This window comes from Neopsephotus bourkii, unplaced genomic scaffold, assembly GCF_033783945.1.
Source record: "Neopsephotus bourkii isolate Nb327-2 ecotype Australia unplaced genomic scaffold, CSIRO-AGI_Nbou_v1 NB_1629, whole genome shotgun sequence".
Lineage (NCBI taxonomy): Eukaryota > Metazoa > Chordata > Aves > Psittaciformes > Psittacidae > Neopsephotus > Neopsephotus bourkii.
The window spans coordinates 829,070-847,339 of NW_026902104.1; the positions used below are offsets into that span (position 1 = coordinate 829,070).

Consider the following 18,270-nt stretch of genomic DNA (forward strand, 5'->3'; position numbering starts at 1 on the left):
CTGTGGCTTCACCTCATCCCACTGCTCTTTCTCCTCTCCTCACTGCTACCACTCTGTGCCTTCACCTCACTCCTGCCTTTTGCCCTTACGTCGCTTCCACTGCCCTATGCTCTTGCCTCCTTCCCGCCAACCTGTGCCCTGACCTCACTCCTGCCCTTTGCCCTCACCTTGCTCCCACAGCCGTGCCCTCACCTGATCCCACCACCCTGTGCCCTCATCTTACTCCTACCACTCCGTGCCCTCACCTCACTCCCGCCCTTTGCCCTTGCCTCATTCCCACTGCCCTGTGCCTCCACCTGATCCCACCACCCTGTGCCATCTCACTCCCACTACTCTTTGCCCTCTCCTCACTTCTGCCACCCCGTACCCTCACCTCACTCCTGCTTCCCTTTGCCCTTGCCTTGCTCCCCCAGCCCTGCGCTCTTCCCTTGCTGCTGCTGCCCCGTGCCCTCGTCTTGCTCCCACTGCTTTTTGCACTCTCCTCGCTCCCACCACCCTGTGCCCTGAGCTCACTCCCACCCGTTGGCCTCATCTCCCTCATACCACTCGATGCCCTCACCTCACTCCTGCTGCCCTGTGCCCCTCTCCTCGCTCCCACCGACCCATGCCCTTGTGTCGCTCCCACTGCTCTTTACCCTCTCCATGCCCTCGCCGCTCACTTCCACACCCTGCCCTCGTCTCGCTCCTACCACCCCATGCCCTCGCCTTGCTCCCACACCCCGTGCTCTCGTTTCCGCCTCCTTGCGCCCTCACTCCCACGCGCTCCTACACCCTAAAACCCAAAGCACGGGCACCCCCCTGAGCGCATGCGCGCTCCCCTTTCCACCCTCCTCCGGAGCCGCTGGCACCGGGGCAGCCTCAGTGAGGGCAGGTGGGCGTGCCCAGGGGAGCAGGCGGTCGGAATGGGGGCGGAGCCGGCGGGGTCAAGGGAGGCGGGGGCCGGGGCGGCGGGGTTGGTTTGAGGGCTGGCAGCCGCTGCCGGCGGTACCGGGAGAGAGCCGGCCATGGATGCGACTGCGCACGAGCTGGACGCGGTGAAGTTCGCGCAGCTGGCGGTGCAGCGGGACCACAGCGGCCGCTACCAGGAAGCAGTCTTCTACTATAAGGTATGGGGGAACGGAGGGCGCGTCGGCGGCTGCCCGCTCCCTCAGGGCGCCGGTGTCCATTTCGCTGTCCTGGGCTCCTTGGCCTACCGGTAGGTTTGCGCTTCCCCCCACCCGCCGAGTCACCAGAGGGCTGGGGGAGGTAGGGGTGGCTCAGCCCTGTCCTGCCGGTGGGGAGCGATGCGCTGGTTTAGCGCTGCCCCGATCGCTTCCCAGCCCCCTTGGCGGGTGTGCCCCGGGGACGGGAGCGCTGCTCGGCCGGGGGCAAGGCGTGCCGGTTGCAGCCGAGAAGAGACCGGAAGGCCGGGCTTGCGCGTCGGAAGTTTGTCCCCGGAGGAGCGGCAGCCTTCAGGGCGGGTTGCGAAACGTGTTTTCCCTGTCTTGTGTTACCGGGTGGGAGCAAGGACTGCCCGTGCGCTGCTGCCTGCTCGCGGGCTGTGGGGTAGCACTGCAGCGGCGGTACTGAGAAGCGGGTACGGGCACTTGTGTAGCTGGTGGAGACACGGGCCCTTTTAGGGACGCTGCTGCTTAAAAACACCTCTCTCCCGGTGGTGCTCCATCTTCATTCCTGGCCTCCCCTCTATCTCTGCCAGGCTTTTCGGTTTTATGTTGGAGGTGTAAGCGCTGAGCATTCTGGAGATCTACGTAAGGGAGGCATAGGAGAAGTGGGCATACTGCAGCTCTTGAGTGCAGCTGGGAGCAACTGCCGTATCATCAAATAGAGACGTACACGGTGAAATACAAGGTGCTCAGTAGTAAGCTAGCTTCAGGTCGCAAGCTACCAGTGACACGTTTTAAGCCACATGTGAATATCCTTTGTGTTAGAGATCCCACTTTATTATTTTAATGCATTTTCCTCTTGATTCCTTTAGAATCCAGGGTGTGTTCAATGTCTTGCTCAGTATCTATACACTTACTCCTGGTATTTAGTAGCTTCTCTGCAACCACTATGCCTTCTTTACCTGTGCAGGTGGTCTCATTTTGTTGGATTTATGTTTTGCAAAGTTACACTAAAGTTCCATATCCTGGAGCCCATCTCATCTGTGAGAAGGGATTTCTTTGAAGCCTATGTTTAATCGTTGTTGCAGTAATTGTTCCGCAAATTCCGTTATCCTGCCAAAATAACCTCTCCGTTAACTTGCTAAGAACTCTGTAGCTGACCTTTTACTTCATGAATACTGTGTGTCTTTGAAACAATATAAAAAGTATAGTGCTGTTATCATGGTGGCCTGTGCATGTGTGAAAGGATAGGTATCTTTTTTTCAACCTGGTTGTTAATGTAGGCTGAGCTAATTTTATATATTTAAAGCATATATACACCCCTAAACCAAGTGTAGTTACCCATAATAATATAGCAGTGCATGGTCTAATAGCTGTGCACAGTACTTCTTTATTACTTTATTACCTTATTTAGTCCATTTCTTAGTATATCTGGAAGAAATTATCAAATGCTCTTCAGAAGAAAACCGTCTTTTTATGCAGATAATCACTCTCATGTGCTTCTCTACAGCATTTGGAAAATCTCTTGCATTTGCAGAATTCTTTGTGGTGATTTAGCCTGCATAGGTTTGACTTTCCGGCTGTGTCCTGAAGAATCACAGTCAATTTTAGATTAAACAAGAATAGTAAGAGAATATCACCTAGAATTTTGGAGTTACTTTTTGATTGAACAGTGCGAATAAGCATCTGGCCTGTCACCAACTTTCTTAGCAACTGCTCTAAGCATTTCAGAGCCCCCAGTACAATTATGAAGCTCATGGGAAAGTTTGGGTGCTGAATGGGATTCTGCAAGAACCTGACTTTAAGGATGAAGCACAGGAAATGATACAGTTTGTTGCTGATAGACAGCAAATGGCCTGTCTAAATGGAGTTCTTATGGATAGAAAATGCTGTTTGCTTCCTGCTATCATGTAACTGATAGGTCCTAGAGGAAGGCTGCATGTGAACCAGCTTGGGGTAACTTGCTACGGTGCTTTATGGAAGCATCAAACTTTTTGGGCAGCTGACGACTGCAGCAGAACTGGTGGAGGCTGTTGCTAAGTTTGATTATTGACCAGCATTTAGCAAATTACAGACTGATAGCCGATAGTTAGCATAGTTCAGAGTTAGTATTTATTATCACGTGAGTGGTGTACCACAGCTACATGAACTCCGAATTGTATGTCCACTTTATCACTGGAAACAGTTGGCATACTGGCTCTCATGCAGTTTGTCAACTGCTTCAGTCCTTCAGAAGCATAAATTATACAAGACTGTTTTCATTATGTTTACATCTTAAAAACTGGCAAAACAGAAACAACATCAATTGTGCATTGAATTTGCAGCACTGGTTTGAAAATCCAACAGTTGATCTTTGTGTTGTATGTAGACAATTTGTTGTCTACAATACTGCACCTGTTTTGTCAATCTGTAGTTGTGGTATGCCACAGACAAATACATGTATATCCTTTCAGCAGATCTCTACAGTGCACTTTTATCCCTATGAAATATAGTTGTATGGTAGACCTTGATGGTAGTTAATTGCTGCATATGAATGGAACAGTACTTATATTTACCCCTCTGTTGCTGTGAACATTTTATATGATGCAATATGGTGATGGATGTTGACAAGGAGTGTGAAGTACTTGGTTCTGTGATGCTTGTCAATGAAAAATTGCCCTGATAACAAGCACAGGTTGTATCAGGATCAGTTTCAAGCCTGGCTAAACTAGGCAGATGTGAATTGGAGCAAACTGATAAGCTTGACAGAAATCATGGCCATAAAGCACACAAGAGAAATCCTCTGGCCATGGCTGTGTGCTTGACCTATGCAGAGCAGCCTCTCCAAGCCCCATCTTTGTGGATCAGCTTTCTAGGTACTGATCTCCTTCCTACGTACTCAGCTTGCTACGTGAGTACCTTCTCTACTGCTGCTGGGAAGATGAGTGCTGCCACAAAAGCAGATTTTTCCATGCAAATAATGAGGACAGAATAGAGTTTTGATGCTCATCTTTACGAGTGACAAATTTCAGTTCTCCATATGCTTCTGACACTGTGCCGCTTCTGTTTATCACAGCCCCGACAAGCCTTACATGTTTTTCATAAGTTTAGTGGAAGGATAGACAGCTTATGCAACCGAAGGCCTTTTTTTGTTTTAATAGATTTGTACAGTGTGAAAAAGCCTTCATGCAGATAATATACTGTGCTTCTGAGCTGGAGGCCTGTGCAGTGTCCTGAAAGCAGGTTTTCATCCAGTGTTTGGTGTATGTTTTTTTCGCCCATAACCTCAAGTCTGTAGCTTTAAAATTAAAGAGCAATTTGTGGCTTGTGAGCTTTTACTGAACTGATTTCAGTGCATGTTTGAAGCATGCTGATTTTAGTTAAAATCTCTTAATTCCGTGCATTCCTGTATAGGCAGATGTAAGATCTGGCCTTACAGAACCTCCAAAGTTTGGTTTCTGGGTTGTTTTTTTTTTATATTGCAGCTTGTCCCATGTGTGAGATCTTGAACATAATCTCATTTGTAACTTGAAATTTGTTATTTCCAGCAGAATTTCCCTGCAGCCATTGAATCTATTGCAGATGCAGGAGCTTGCTTTCACCCAGTTTATGGCTCCTGTAGGTCCTCTGTTTACGGGAAGTAATTTTCTAGGCAGCAAACATAAACTTTGTCTCAAATCCTTTTCCTTGCAGGAAGCTGCACAAGCTTTGATTTATGCCGGGATGGCAGGGTCCAACTTGGAAAACATTCACGAAAAAATAAATGAGTACTTGGAAAGAGTTCAGGCTCTCCATTCAGCAGGTGGGTAAGGACCTTTCTAACTAAACCTATGCGTAAATTCATTGAGTGGAAAGCCTTTCAGTGCTGTGAAATATGTGTCAGTGATGTGTGCTGGTTTTCATTATTCTGAATTCCTTGTCTTTTGTGAAGGATGACAAATAAAGCAAGCACATCAGTGCTTTGAATTCTGCTATGTCAGAAATGAAGTGAGATTTACTTCCTAAGGATGTGGATGTGGGTATCCTTTCCTTTTAAATATTCTTAGGAACCACAACTGCAGAGCAAACCTGAAAAAGTAATTCAATATAGCAACAAAAAATGTTCAGGAACAAATCAAAACTCGCATCTAAGCCTCAGCTGCATGATGGATTTGAAGCAAGTGGGTTCTGGTATTCATGTAGAATTACTAACTTTGAGAGGGCAAAGAGCCCTTTGCTCTCATAAAGGCTTCCTTGTTTGATCTAGTTTTGGTGTTTATGCTTATACCAAAATCTCAATTTTTTGTACATCTGCAATTCTCAGTTAGAAGCATAGAATCACTTGGCCAGAAAGGGGCTTTGGGAAGTCTGTAGACCAATCTCCTACTCAAAGCACTGTAGACTTTGATTTTTGGACCAGGTTGGTCAGGTCCTCAAAATGCCTGAGAACAGAAATCTCCTTCAGGTCATTATGTTAAAGATAGACACCTGAGGAACTTGTATGTTACCATAGGTGACCTATTTTCACAAACGATGCAATATTTTTTGGGTTGAAACTAGATGATCTTAAGGTCATTTCCAACCCAAACCATTCTGTGATTCTATTTTGCGTAATTAAACATCCTTGTCCTTAATATAGTATGAAAGAGGTTTTATTTACATTGACTTGTGAAATACCCTGAGAGTGTATCTCTGCTTCAGGGGGTAGTAGTGGTATTGGTTTCTTGTCCTTGCAAAGATGTTTTTAGCAAAGTTAAGAAAGATTTGCTTTCCAGCCAAGAAATAGATACTGCCCATCTGATTAGAACTGCCAGTGTTTCAGTACCAGTAGCTGTTTTTACATATCTGCTGCTGAAGAAAGCTAAATACTTTCTTTTTCATTTAGTTCAGTCACAGAACACAGACCCTCTGAAGTCAAAACAACAGCTGGACTTGGAGCGTGCTCACTTCCTAGTTACACAGGCTTTTGATGAAGATGATAAAGACAATGCAGAAGAAGCTATAGAGTTGTACACAGAAGCAGTGGAACTCTGTTTGAAAACAGTATGTTAAGCTACAGGTTAACTTGGTGGAATTATGTGATGGTAAGAAATTCTTCCACTTATGCAAGTGACTGGCCCTTAAAGGCTGGCTTAAAAATGGAGTACCTGTATTTCTAAGACCTAATTTTTTTAATTGGTTTGTTGTTTTTTGGTTTTTTTTTACTTCTACTGTTTGGTTGGGTTTTTTTGTTTTGTTTTGTTTTGGTTTTTTTTTTTTTTTTGTTTTGGTTTTTTTTTTTTTTTTTTTTTTAAATGCTTCTTCTAGGATTTGTACTATGTTGCTATTCAACACTGTAAATTTATGGGGACTTGAGATTTATGTGTTTTTCCTGAAATGGATTATACTAAAACCTAGAAGTATTCTGTAACTGTTCTCATGTTAATTTTTGCTCTGGAGCAGATGCACCACTAAAACAGAGATTAAGCCAGTTAAAACGGAAGCTGTCTGGCTGATGTATCAGCTGTATTGCTTTCTGACTACATTAAAGGAAGCAATTTAAGGGGAATTTTTTGTGTGTAACAGTTTCTGAGAAAATAACAGACTCCTGATGCCAAAACTAGTAAAAATACTACTTGATTAGTCAGTGCTCAGCATTAAAGCTGTTACATGTGAATTTAATTCACACTGAAATTAATGGTAAGGATCAATTGGCTATTATGTAAATGATGAAGAATGTAATTACAGGTACTGCTTTTTTCCCTTAAGTCCAGTTGCCTTAAATAACTCATTACAGGAAGAGGTTCACCATCATAATGTAACTCCACCAAGTCTGTTTTTCTCTTTTTTTTCCGTTTTATAATGTAAATATATGTGGGTTGTTGGGAGGGAGTGTTACATTTGTTAAATGCTAGAGTAAAATCTTCTTTCTGAATTCTGTAAACTGTGATTATGTGGGCTAAAATACCCTGGTGATACAGTGTAACCAGATGAAGACTAGAACTGCTCTAGTTTTTTCCGCTTGAGCTGCTGGAGCAGAGCATTTTCAGTCTATTAGATAACATTTACTGCAGCAGCATACTGTTTTTCCTCTGCTGTGTTCCTCCTCTTGTGTCAGGGAGTGCAAATATTACTTACATATACTGAAATTAGTCTGAAATTATATTAACAACTGCCTTTATCATGTATTTCATTAAGTAGAGATAGTGGTGAAGTTTCTTTTAATCTTGACTAGCATATGAATTTGCTGAAATGACTGTAGGCTTTGTCCCTCAGGGTGGTCAGAAAGTACCACCTTCTTCCCAGGATGAAAGAAGACTGAAGGAACTCTGCTATCTTGAAGCTTTACTTCTGGCTTTCTCCTCAGTATATTCAGGTGGAGAATTTAGTTCTTCTTACTCTTGAAATACTTGGACAGCAGCCATTCCTCTTCTTCTATGGCTGACTCCTAGATAAGTGTGCTGGTGTACCTGCTTATCTTCGTATGTCTTTCAAAGTCTTTTCTAACCAGGAACTCTGGAGTGTAATTTAATTGCAAATGAAAACATTTGCTTATAAAGGGTGTTTCTAGTTTTGTTTCTTGATGTGAAACTAGCTTACCTTTTGTTTCCTCAGTTGACCTAGCTGACTCAGAAGAATCTGTAAAGGTACAAGTCTAGAACTTGAAACCTGCTTGTGGATTAGGGGAGAAGGCACACCTCATGCTGTGCCTCTTGCAGATTCCATGCAGTAGCCATGCTTCATCTCTAAGGAAAACAAAAGCATAAACTGTCATAGCTGACCTCCTAACTGAGAAGTTAGGACTCTTGATACCTATTTTAGTGCCTTCCCATAGATTATTTTATGCCTTTGCTTGCAGGTTAAAAATCTTGTTTTTGCACGTCTGTCTTGCTTGTTTGTATTTTAAAGTAAAATTGTTTGTTTGAAAGTAAATGTTCAGATTTATTTTTTTTCCTAAGTTACCATGATTATTTTTTACTAATTTGGGAAAAGGATTGGAACACATTTAAGCTCAGTAGTATGGATAACATTTGTTTTTGTCTTCTTTCTGCTCATAACATTTTAATATAGTTAATTCTTTTGGAGAATTGTTGTTGTGTACAGTATTTCCCATGCTGAAAAATTTTAAATACCATTTATGTTCTAGAAATCTTACTTAGAACAGCAAAATTACATTTTCTCACTTAGGATGCATTTTATACTAAAATAGATAAAAAAACCCCACATTTGCTCATCTCAAAAGAGAATTGAAAAAAATAGCTAGTTGCTCTTTGCTGCAACCTGTAAGTGTGGGATTTTACAAACTGAGCTTATAAAACCTGCTGGGTTTTTTTGGATATGGAGGTTTTTCTTTTATTTTGTATTTAAGGCTACTGAAACTTCAGAAGCAGGCCTCCAGTCCAAACTGAAACAGCTGGCTCGACAAGCACTGGATAGGTGAGTAGTGCTAATGTTATTGAACATACTTGCTGTCAGGTCTAAATGCGCTCTGTGAGTTGAATTCAATCTACCATATCTGTTCTGTACTGCAGAGTATGGATTCTGAGTGGAGTTTGCTCCTGTGGAGATCTTGCAGATAGCTGCCAGCTGCTGTGCCACTGACTACAGCAGCTCTTGTGCCAGTGCTGTGGGAATATTGGGGCATTCAGAATTGGGAAAGGACTGTGTATTTGTTGGTACCAACCCACTACTTCAGTATTCAGAGATATAAATTGGAGTACTCTACTACAATTATTGGCTTTTATAAAAATGCTGAAACACAGAGATGCAGATAGGGTGTCGATGTCCCTTCATAAGGAAGACAGTTTGGAAACTGGGACATGCTTATCTTGATGGTAGCAATCTAATTGTAGTGTAGATACAGTGAAGTGGAGTCTATATCTGAAACAAATTACACAAGTTCACTCTTAATTCTTTTCAAATCAGCTGTTTGGTGCTGAATAATGGACTGTGTTGGGCTGCACTTCAGCGTAAGCTGGTTTTTAGCTCTTCTCAGTCTGTGTTAAGAAACAAAACCTTTTGCATGTGTGTGACTATGCAGCAGCTTAATGCAACAACAACAAAACATAGCTTCTGAATACGCAGCCTTCAAGCCATTGAAATGCTGGGTTGTGAGAATGCTAGTGGGGTTTTTTCTGCTTTTGTAGCTGTTAGACAAATTAAATTCTGAAGGTATGAGGGGATGCATGTCAGTTTTCTCTGCCTGTGTTTCAGTGGCCTTGTTCATTATCTGGAAGCTCAGAACACCTACACCAATTCTCCTATTAACATAATTTAAAGGCAACTGTCCTGGTTTTGGCTGTGATAGAGTTAATTTTCTTCCCTGGTAGCTGGTATAGTTCTGTGTTTTGGCACTAGTCTGAGAATGATGCTGGTAACACACCAAGGTTTTAGTTGTTGCTCAGTAGCACTTACCCTGATCAAGGAATTTTCCGTCTCATGCTCTGCCAGTGAGGACAGGCATGAGAAGCCAGGAGGAAGCAGAAACAGGACACCTGACCCAAGCTAGCCAAAGGGGTATTCCATAACACAGCACGTCATGCTCAGTATAGAAACTGGGGGGAGTTACCCAAAACGGATGAATCACTGCTCAGGTTCAGCTGGGTGTCAGTCAGTGGGTGGTGAGCAATTTTATTGTGCATCACTTGAGTTTATTGTTCTTTTTGCCTTTTCCCTTTTGGTTTTATATTCTTACTCCTTGTTATTTCCCTTATTATCACTACTAGTAGTGTTATACCCTAGTTCAGTTATTAAACTGTTCTTATCTCAACCTGTGGGTTTTTCATTCTGTTGATTCTCTTCTCCATCCCACCTGTAGCAAGGGGAAAAGTGGGTGGGGGAGCGAGCGTCTGCATGGTAACCATGACAGCAACAAAAATCTAGTGAGTTCTGCCACAGGTAGTTTATATATGAGTTGGAAAGGCTATATTTTAATTTATTCTGGACCATACAGTAGTACTGGCATCAGAAATTGATTTCTTTTCTTAGAAAAGCAGTGGAGGTCAACTTGGCATTTGTTCATTCCATTTAACATATGTGGGAACATGAACAAAGCAAATCAATTACTGAACCATAACTACTTTTCTGTCATTGTAAACAATTTTTATTTGCTTTAGAGCAGAGGCACTGAAGGAATCTATGTCAAAGTCATCTCAGAAGAAGTCAACTGCACCTAAACCAAATCATCCAGTCAGAACATTCTTTCCACTGGGACCTGATTTTTCTTTAAATGATAAGCCACAGACAATCAGAGCAGTGCAGGCTAGTGAACCCCAAGGTCAGAGATACACTGCAGAGGAGATTGAAGTGCTGAGGTAAGTTGAAGACAAGTTTTTCCATATTTCATCATTTGTGCTCACATCCTTTGTGCATCTTACACCGTAGATTGAAACAGCTCAAGCACAAAGTTATAAGAAGAGGGTTGGAAAACCACCTCTTACCTCATTTTTGGTATTATCTATACATTAATAAATTGATGTATTATTTATGGTGATGTAATTAGTGGCTTTTGTGGGAGGGGGTTGGAACTGGATGATCTTAAGGTCCTTTCTGGCCCAAACCATTCTGTGATTCTGTGATTTGATTTGAAAAGATTTTGCATAGCCCTTTTCAGTTAACTCCTTGTTTAAAACTGAAATTACATTCATGTTTAAATATGATCCTCATTTTTTAGAAGGTGTTCTGTGCATTTTAGTAAAAAAATATTAATAAACTTGTGCAGTGTTTTTATTGTTGTTTGACGAAGTATTCCAAAATAACTGCCCCAGATCTGGTGTTGCGAATGAGAGGGCTAAGTGACTTGAGAAATTCCATTTAGGCAAATGTCGTTTTAAATGTGACTTCTAAAAGTAGCAAGACATTTGCGGCTGATAATCATTTTTATCCTAGCATGGAGACTTGTCTGCAGGTATGTACATGCAGGAATAGTGCTGATCATCAAGTACTGCACATTTCAAACCCAAATAAATATAGTGGTGGTTTCATTTGGGACAGATATTTTCACAAGCACTGTGTCTTGTTTGTTTTTAAAAACTTAAGTTTGTTGTAACCTTCTGGAACTTGGGTGTTTGAAAGCCCATAGACATGTTTGTAACTTCTTTTTTCTTTTGACTTATAGGAAGACATCAAAAATTAATGGCATCGAATATGTACCTTTCATGAGCGTTGATCTGAGGGAACGTTTTGCCTTCCCTATGCCATTTTCGTAAGTGTGATTCAATTACTGAACTTTACTTTTGTTTTTATTGCCAAAGCTTTCCCATACTTAGTGTTTCTATGTTTTGTTTTCAGAGTTTAAAATTGTTTGAATAGGCTTTTAAGCACAATACAGGGAGAGATATTTAAATACTACCACTTCCTTCTTCTAGTCTAATTGTAAAATTTCAACATAAGCTGATCCAGTTGTGCACCGTTTTTGCAGTTGTATCTTCAAGCCCATAAGGACAATATTTTATTTGGCTTTTTAGAATATTAGGCTGGACCACCAACTTGGGTCAGTTTCCTGATTCTGCTGCTTCCCAATGAGTTTAGCTCCCTCCCTCTCAGTTACCTGTAAAATGAAAGTGGTAGAAAATTCCTCTATAAAAGGACTGTTCTGAGGAAGAGTGATATGTAACTGTTAAGACCTTCATTCAAGAGCAATAATAGTATGTTAAGATTACATAGCTATGATATACAAAACCACTGGCGTTTGGTTTTTGGGTTTGGGTTAGTTTAGTTTTGGGTTTTTTTCCACTAATGGCTTGCCAAACAGATAAGCCTTGATATTTAGAACTAAATAAACTTTATTATTAGTTTATCATACTGAAATAAAGTGAAGAATTTGAGTTTCTGCTATTGTAGATGGCTTTTTGGAATCCAGTTCTCCTGTTTGGTTCTGTATGAAGGAAGTTCTTGGGTTGCATTTCATGGTTTTAATACTTTTGCTTTTTCTCTCTAAAAATCACAATCTTAGAAGTAGTGTTCTTTGAATTTGTTTTACAGCTCTGTCTATAAAACTGTGTAATTGTTCTGCACATACTTTGCACCATCTATCAGATATAAGACTAGGCATAACATGAAAAGAGCTTTTCTAAACTGCTGAATTATTTCTACTACTGACTTATTTCTACTCTTTTTCTCTCTTAAATCTAGTGATAAATGTGGGAAGCTACCATTATCCCCCAAACAGAAAGCAATGTTTGCTAAGTGGGTGCGACCAGATGATATAACAAATAACCCCACGATGATTTATACTGTATCAAGTTTCAGCATAAAGCAGGTAAATTGTTCCTAAAGAGAAAAGTGTGCTGCTAGCAGTGTATTGCAGGGGACCTTCTTGTTCAAAAAAGTATCCCCAAATGTGAGTGCTTTCCATGGTTCTCATTAATAATTCTAACTGGTTTACTCTGTAGGGAGCTTGTGTTGAGCAGGCATACATTTCCTGTCTTTTTAGGAGTAACATTGCTTCTCTTGATTGAAATCTTCCCATTTGAAGGGAAAAACTGATGATTTTCCTTCCTTCCATACATCCCATTTGTTTTTCAGTATCTAAGTTATTAGTAAGTGTCCTCACTGCCTTTCTTTTCTTTATAGACAATAGTGTCAGATTGCTCTTTTGTGGCATCACTAGCTATCAGTGCGGCATATGAAAGAAGGTATAACAAAAAATTGATCACAAGGTAAGTAGTTGTTGCTTTCTAAGATCTTTTCAGACTTAGTAACTGCCAGACTTCTGCAAATGTATGACAGTTGCAGTTGCACACAGTAAAAAACATCACTTTTTTCACTTTCATCTCCTTGGGACTTGTGGCTTCAGCACTTCTGAGAGGGAGGCCAACTTTATACAGTATGCAGACACTGGAGTTTAACTTTGGATGTGTTTGGAGGAGTTTTAAATAGTTTGGAAGGTTTTGTTTGGGTTTTAATAGAAATCTTGCTTTATAATGCTTTCTATAATGCAAATTTTCCTACTTTGCTATGCCAGCTGCTGTGCAATGTGTATAGCATCTCGCTGTAGAATTAATGTTAGCAGTGCTGTCTCAGTTCCACTTGACTGGCATCCTGTGATAAATTTGGCATGGATTTTGCCACTGCCAAGAGCCTGTTACCAGACCAGTGTGTAAAGACTGTTCCTGGATTTATTTTTTTTTTCATTTTAACTTATACTCATTAGAGCTGAACTTGTTCTTTTATGAGAGCAGTGAGTTCTGTGCTGAATTCTCCTTCTTCAAATGTTTGACTTGTCATTCAGGCAAATACCGTATTTATACTACAGATGTGTAAATAGCATTTGTTTAATAGTAAGATAAATTTGTTTGCCTTGCTTCTGATGGAGAAACAATTAGGTGACTTATATTCTCTTTATTGCTATGTTAAGCAGAGAACTGCAGCAAGAGCAAGGCTTGAAAAGTAAGACCTGTTTAAACATCTTTGTCATTTTTACTGAATTGAAGTTGCTCTTCCATACCTATGCTCAGTGTAAATTCTAGAAATAGGCTGTGTTAATCCCACTTCTGTTATCGGTGTGTGTGCAGCCAAGGTATTTATGTCATAATTTCTTTTTTTCTTTTTTTTTTTTCTCTTTAACAGTATAATTTATCCTCAGAATAAGAAAGGAGAACCAGAATATAATCCATGCGGCAAATACATGGTAAAGCTTCATATCAATGGCGTACCTAGAAAGGTAAATGGTTTGGGGAGACTTTTATTCTGGTAGTTACACTGAATATTTCTGTGGCTACCTTTCACAATAGGTATTAGATACTTTACAAGAGAGTACTGTCATCATCCCCATTTTACATTGGAGAAAGCAAGGCATGTTATCACAGGTCACCTATAGACCTGGAATAGAATTTCTTGTTCACTTAGGCAAACCATTGCAGGATTGTTAGAGGTTCCCATCTATGAGAATGATGGTTGGGGCTGGTTGTCTCTGAAAAGCTGTATATTTATGTAAGTTGGGGCTTATTCCTTAAAATACTTCCAAAATACTTTATTGACATTATGATGATTTTTCACTTATTTCCCACAGGTAATCATAGATGACCAGTTACCTGTTGATCATAATGGAGAACTTCTCTGCTCTTATTCTAACAATAAGAATGAATTATGGGTATCATTAATAGAAAAGGCTTACATGAAGGTCATGGGAGGATATGATTTTCCAGGATCAAATTCTGTAAGTACGTGATTATTTCTAAGAGGCAAAAAATTCCTCTTGGATAATCTTGGGTCAAATAACTTTTCCTTCTAGTGAAATCAAAGTAAATTGCTTGGGGAGGCAAGTATTTGCTTTTACGTTTTCTTGGGTTTTTTTCTTTTTCTTTCTCTTTCTTTCACTAATCTGCTTAGCTCTACTGTTTTGTGGTTATGGTTGGGAAGGACATGTATTTATATAATCTAGATGACTGTGTTGGGTGAAGTAATTATTTTTTGCCTATTTCAATATTGCTGATTTTGGTTTCTAACTGTCATTCAATAAATAGGGCAGTTGGTTAGGAAAGGATGAGGCTAGTCATTTAGTACATGTATATAGAGGGAGCAAGTACTTTGATCTGTGCAAGTTTGTTTAGCAGATTTACACTCCTTTACAAAAACATGTATTGGGTTCCTATAATGTGGGTCCTAAAGTAGCAGTCATTGTACTGCAGCTAAAATGACATGCAAACTATTCTTTCAAAGGACAGGTTACTGAAATGGGCAGCCCCTATAATCTGCATCTGTCACTTAGGAAGAATTTCTGGTTTTAATGTATAATTGCTTAGAATTTTAACACTATATTTTTATTTCATGGTGCTGTCCACATTCTAGTTGATGTGTTAATAATTACATTCTTGGAGGATATACTAGGTAATAGTTGTCTTTTGAAAAATGATAATGGAGGCAAATGTGGCTTTGTAGAAGGGGTAAACTTGTAATACATTTTTATGTCAGTGTTAGGCTGCTTTATTTTGGAGGACAGAATCTTATTGTTAATAATCATATTCTCATTGTTGTCCTATAACTTGCTATCTGGAAGAGCAGCTTGACTTGTGACATTTAATCTCCACCCTTCCTGCCTTTTTTTGACTGTATTATAGCTTCCTTGTATAATCAGGCTGTGGTGTACTTGTAATTCCTCAGGTTCCTACTCACCAGTGCTGGTTTTTAACACTTTAAGCATTTATAGTTTCTGCTTTTGCTTTGAGGAGTACAAAGCAAAAGAAAAGGGAATAATCAATATTTCAGGGAGATAAAACGGGGAGATTAATGTGGCCTTTTATGGAAATATATGTCAGTGTCAGCTTTACTAAAAAGGATAAAAACCCATCCCTGAGCCTTAGAAGTAAAACTTAAATAACTTCAAATGCAGGTATAACAGCAAGGTTCCAGATAGTTTCTGAGACTGTGCTTTAAAAAGTCTCTGAATCAATTCAATAAAACACATCATAGAATTGAGCACAATAGATCATTCTCTTATGCTTCTTCCATTGCTCTGAAATTAGTTTTTCATTAGTTCACTTTCCAGCATTTTCCTAACCTCATCAAATAAGGTTTTATTTAATATAGTCTTAATCTTGAGCCTTTAATGTGTAGAGCTATATTGTAACTTGTATATACTTGCTTTCTTTCAAGGCATTTTTATAACCTGTATACAGACATCATATGCTTATAGATGGATCATCTGCTCTAATTTCTTTTGAATGTTTGCATTTCAGAATATTGATCTCCATGCACTGACTGGTTGGATACCTGAAAGAATTGCCATGCACTCTGACAATCAAGCTTTCAATCAAGATAGTACTTTCAGAATACTTCATCAGAGGTAGAAGTTTTTAATTTCCTAAGTACTTAAAATGCTTGCTGTTTAGTATGTGTATTACCACTCTGAAAGCAGTACAGTCACCACAGATCCTTAACAGCATTTTGGTACTGCTGCAAATTGTGCTTTATAAGGCCTCCACATTGCTTTATGGAAGGAGATTTGAGATACTGGTGGTTTTGATTGATAGAACAGAAGAGTGAAATATTGTGGAATTTTATTTGAGGTGATTTTTCTTCTTTCCATATGAAGAAAAAGAGTAGTAGCCATTTCTGGATAAAGAAAATAGAATATAGAGTCAGAGAAGAGCAGCTTGGAACCAATATACAAGCTGAAAGTGTTTTAAAAGTAGAAGGACATGTGTTCTGTGTTCCCACAGAGTTCTTCAGATCTTTGGCATTGATCTGCTGTCCTTAGCAAGTGGATATAGTATAGTATTTCTAATTGTATCACAAGACCTTGGTTATTATACCCCAATAGTAAATGTCCTGGAGGAGCAGCAGAAGTCTTTCAAAACTGCAGTACTGATCTTCAGATGTGTGAAGAGTGTCTTTAAAAAGGTGACACAGATTGAACTTCAGGTTGATAAATAATGATTTTTATTTATAAAAATATGAAATAATGGAATTGTATATATTGTATATTTTTCATTTAAAGCCTATACTTAAAAACTGAAAGAAAATAGTTTCACTTTCTCAAGCTTTTTCAGTAGTGGTTTCTGCTGAGAAAAAACTTATTCCAGTTTTTATAAAGCAGGGTCACACTAACAATGTAAAAACATGATTGCAATATCTGGCAAATGTTAGTTTGAAACTTGCAAGATTTTAAATTAAAAGCTGTTTTAATTTATTTTAGCTTTTTTAAAAGCTAATTTTAAATTAAAAGCTATTTTTCATCTCACTTTGAACAGATTTCACAAGGGAGATGTCCTTATCACAACAGCAACAGGGGTGATGTCTGAAGAGGAAGGAGAAAAATGGGGTTTAGTTCCAACCCATGCATATGCAGTCTTGGATATAAGGGAATATAAGGTATCAATGTTTTCAGATGCCTGTTTGAAAACTGTCTGCAGTGGATAGCTGCAGATCTTTTTGCTCTGATGGCTGCTATAGTTTATTTTGTCTTGAGCTCCATTGGGAAGTTCCAGAAAGCTTAATGATGCTGTATTTTCTTGAGAGGTTAGTCCATATTCTATGGTAATATAAATACAAAAATTACCTTGAGAAGATAAAGCCAGCAATTTTATCTCTTTAGGGACTTCGGTTTCTCCAGCTGAAAAATCCCTGGAGTCACTTACGTTGGAAAGGGAGATACAGTGAAAATGACACAAGAAACTGGACCCCAGATTTACAAAAATACTTGAACTTTGATCCAAGAACAGCTCAGAAAATCGACAATGGTAATAAGGTTTAAAAAGCCACTATCTTTTCAGATAATATAGATCTTTATGGAAAAAAAATCATAAGTACAAGGAGAGGGAGAGTAAAACTAAATAGCTCCAAAGTTTAGGAAGTCTTTGTGTATTTAAATCTGTAATTTCAGGTTTGTCTGTGGTTTAAATTTAATCTGGACTGTTTAAGATAGATAAAATTAACTGATGAGATTATCTCCTTGCTTAAGTGTTGCTATCTCAGTATCTGGGCATGGGGAGGTAAGGGCGGAGATAACATCTTGATAATAAGCTGCATAATGCTTCTCTTCAGTACATGAATAGACCTTTTGTGGTTTGGGGTTTTTGCCTCCAAAATTTGTGAATATGTATCAAAGTGCTTTTTATAATCAGTATTTAAACTAGTCTTGCTTGTATTTGAGTTTATGAAGTGGAGGTAAGTGGTGGATTTTATTTTTTTTCCTTGCATTACATTAATATACCCACACCAAATCTTTATGTACACTGTATTCCTGGCTTTAAGAGTAGATCAAGACCTGTCTTTGAGACAGTGGTACTGCTATGTCACTGTCCAGAAAAAAACAATTGGAATGATGCCTAGCATTGCCTTGTTCCATCTTCCCTGGGGAGCAACAGAGTGTAGCATCTGGAAAGTCAGTGTGGGTTTTTTTGTGGATGGGCCTTCAGAAATGCTGCAGAAGCTCTTTTTGTGCATTCAGAAAGAGATACCAGCTCTTTTTATAGCATCCTAGGTGCTCCCTCTGTAAGGGAGCTCTTTTGTTAAGCACCAATCTATTTCTGACAGCAGTGTGCATCCAAATGCATTAAGTTATAACATTTATTGTTAAACTTCATACAAATGTATAAGGAAAACTTCTGATTTAATTATAAGAATAGCAGTCCTGGCTTTGTGACAATTACAGGAGATGAGCTCATTGTTTTGGGGTCAGGTTTTTTAATTGCTGCAAGATCTGCAGCTGCCTCTGTCAGAGACTTGAATTATAAGGCTGTTACCTTTTTGAGAGCTCATTTCATCAGGAGTCTGTCAGCTTGCAGGT

At 39.7% G+C, this 18,270-nt stretch overlaps 1 protein-coding gene across 4 annotated transcripts in view; it reads left to right on the forward strand.

Annotated features, from left to right (window-relative positions):
• Window positions 1-936: 936 nt before the first annotated feature.
• The window catches only part of CAPN7 (calpain 7), a 28,154-nt gene continuing 10,820 nt past the window's right edge, over window positions 937-18,270 (forward strand). For 2 of the 4 annotated variants that reach the window (XM_061373153.1, XM_061373156.1), the window contains exons 1-13: window positions 937-1,106; window positions 4,776-4,884; window positions 5,947-6,104; window positions 8,410-8,477; window positions 10,157-10,354; window positions 11,158-11,244; window positions 12,174-12,300; window positions 12,615-12,700; window positions 13,611-13,704; window positions 14,053-14,199; window positions 15,719-15,825; window positions 16,733-16,853; window positions 17,077-17,221. In XM_061373153.1, coding sequence (XP_061229137.1) covers window positions 1,005-1,106; window positions 4,776-4,884; window positions 5,947-6,104; window positions 8,410-8,477; window positions 10,157-10,354; window positions 11,158-11,244; window positions 12,174-12,300; window positions 12,615-12,700; window positions 13,611-13,704; window positions 14,053-14,199; window positions 15,719-15,825; window positions 16,733-16,853; window positions 17,077-17,221 — 1,549 coding nt within the window. In that variant the 5' untranslated portion in view covers window positions 937-1,004. Of the gene's footprint in view, window positions 1,107-4,775; window positions 4,885-5,946; window positions 6,146-8,409; window positions 8,478-10,156; window positions 10,355-11,157; window positions 11,245-12,173; window positions 12,301-12,614; window positions 12,701-13,610; window positions 13,705-14,052; window positions 14,200-15,718; window positions 15,826-16,732; window positions 16,854-17,076; window positions 17,222-18,270 lie in introns of those variants that run through there. The other 2 variants (XM_061373154.1, XM_061373155.1) reach the window with 2 other exon arrangements.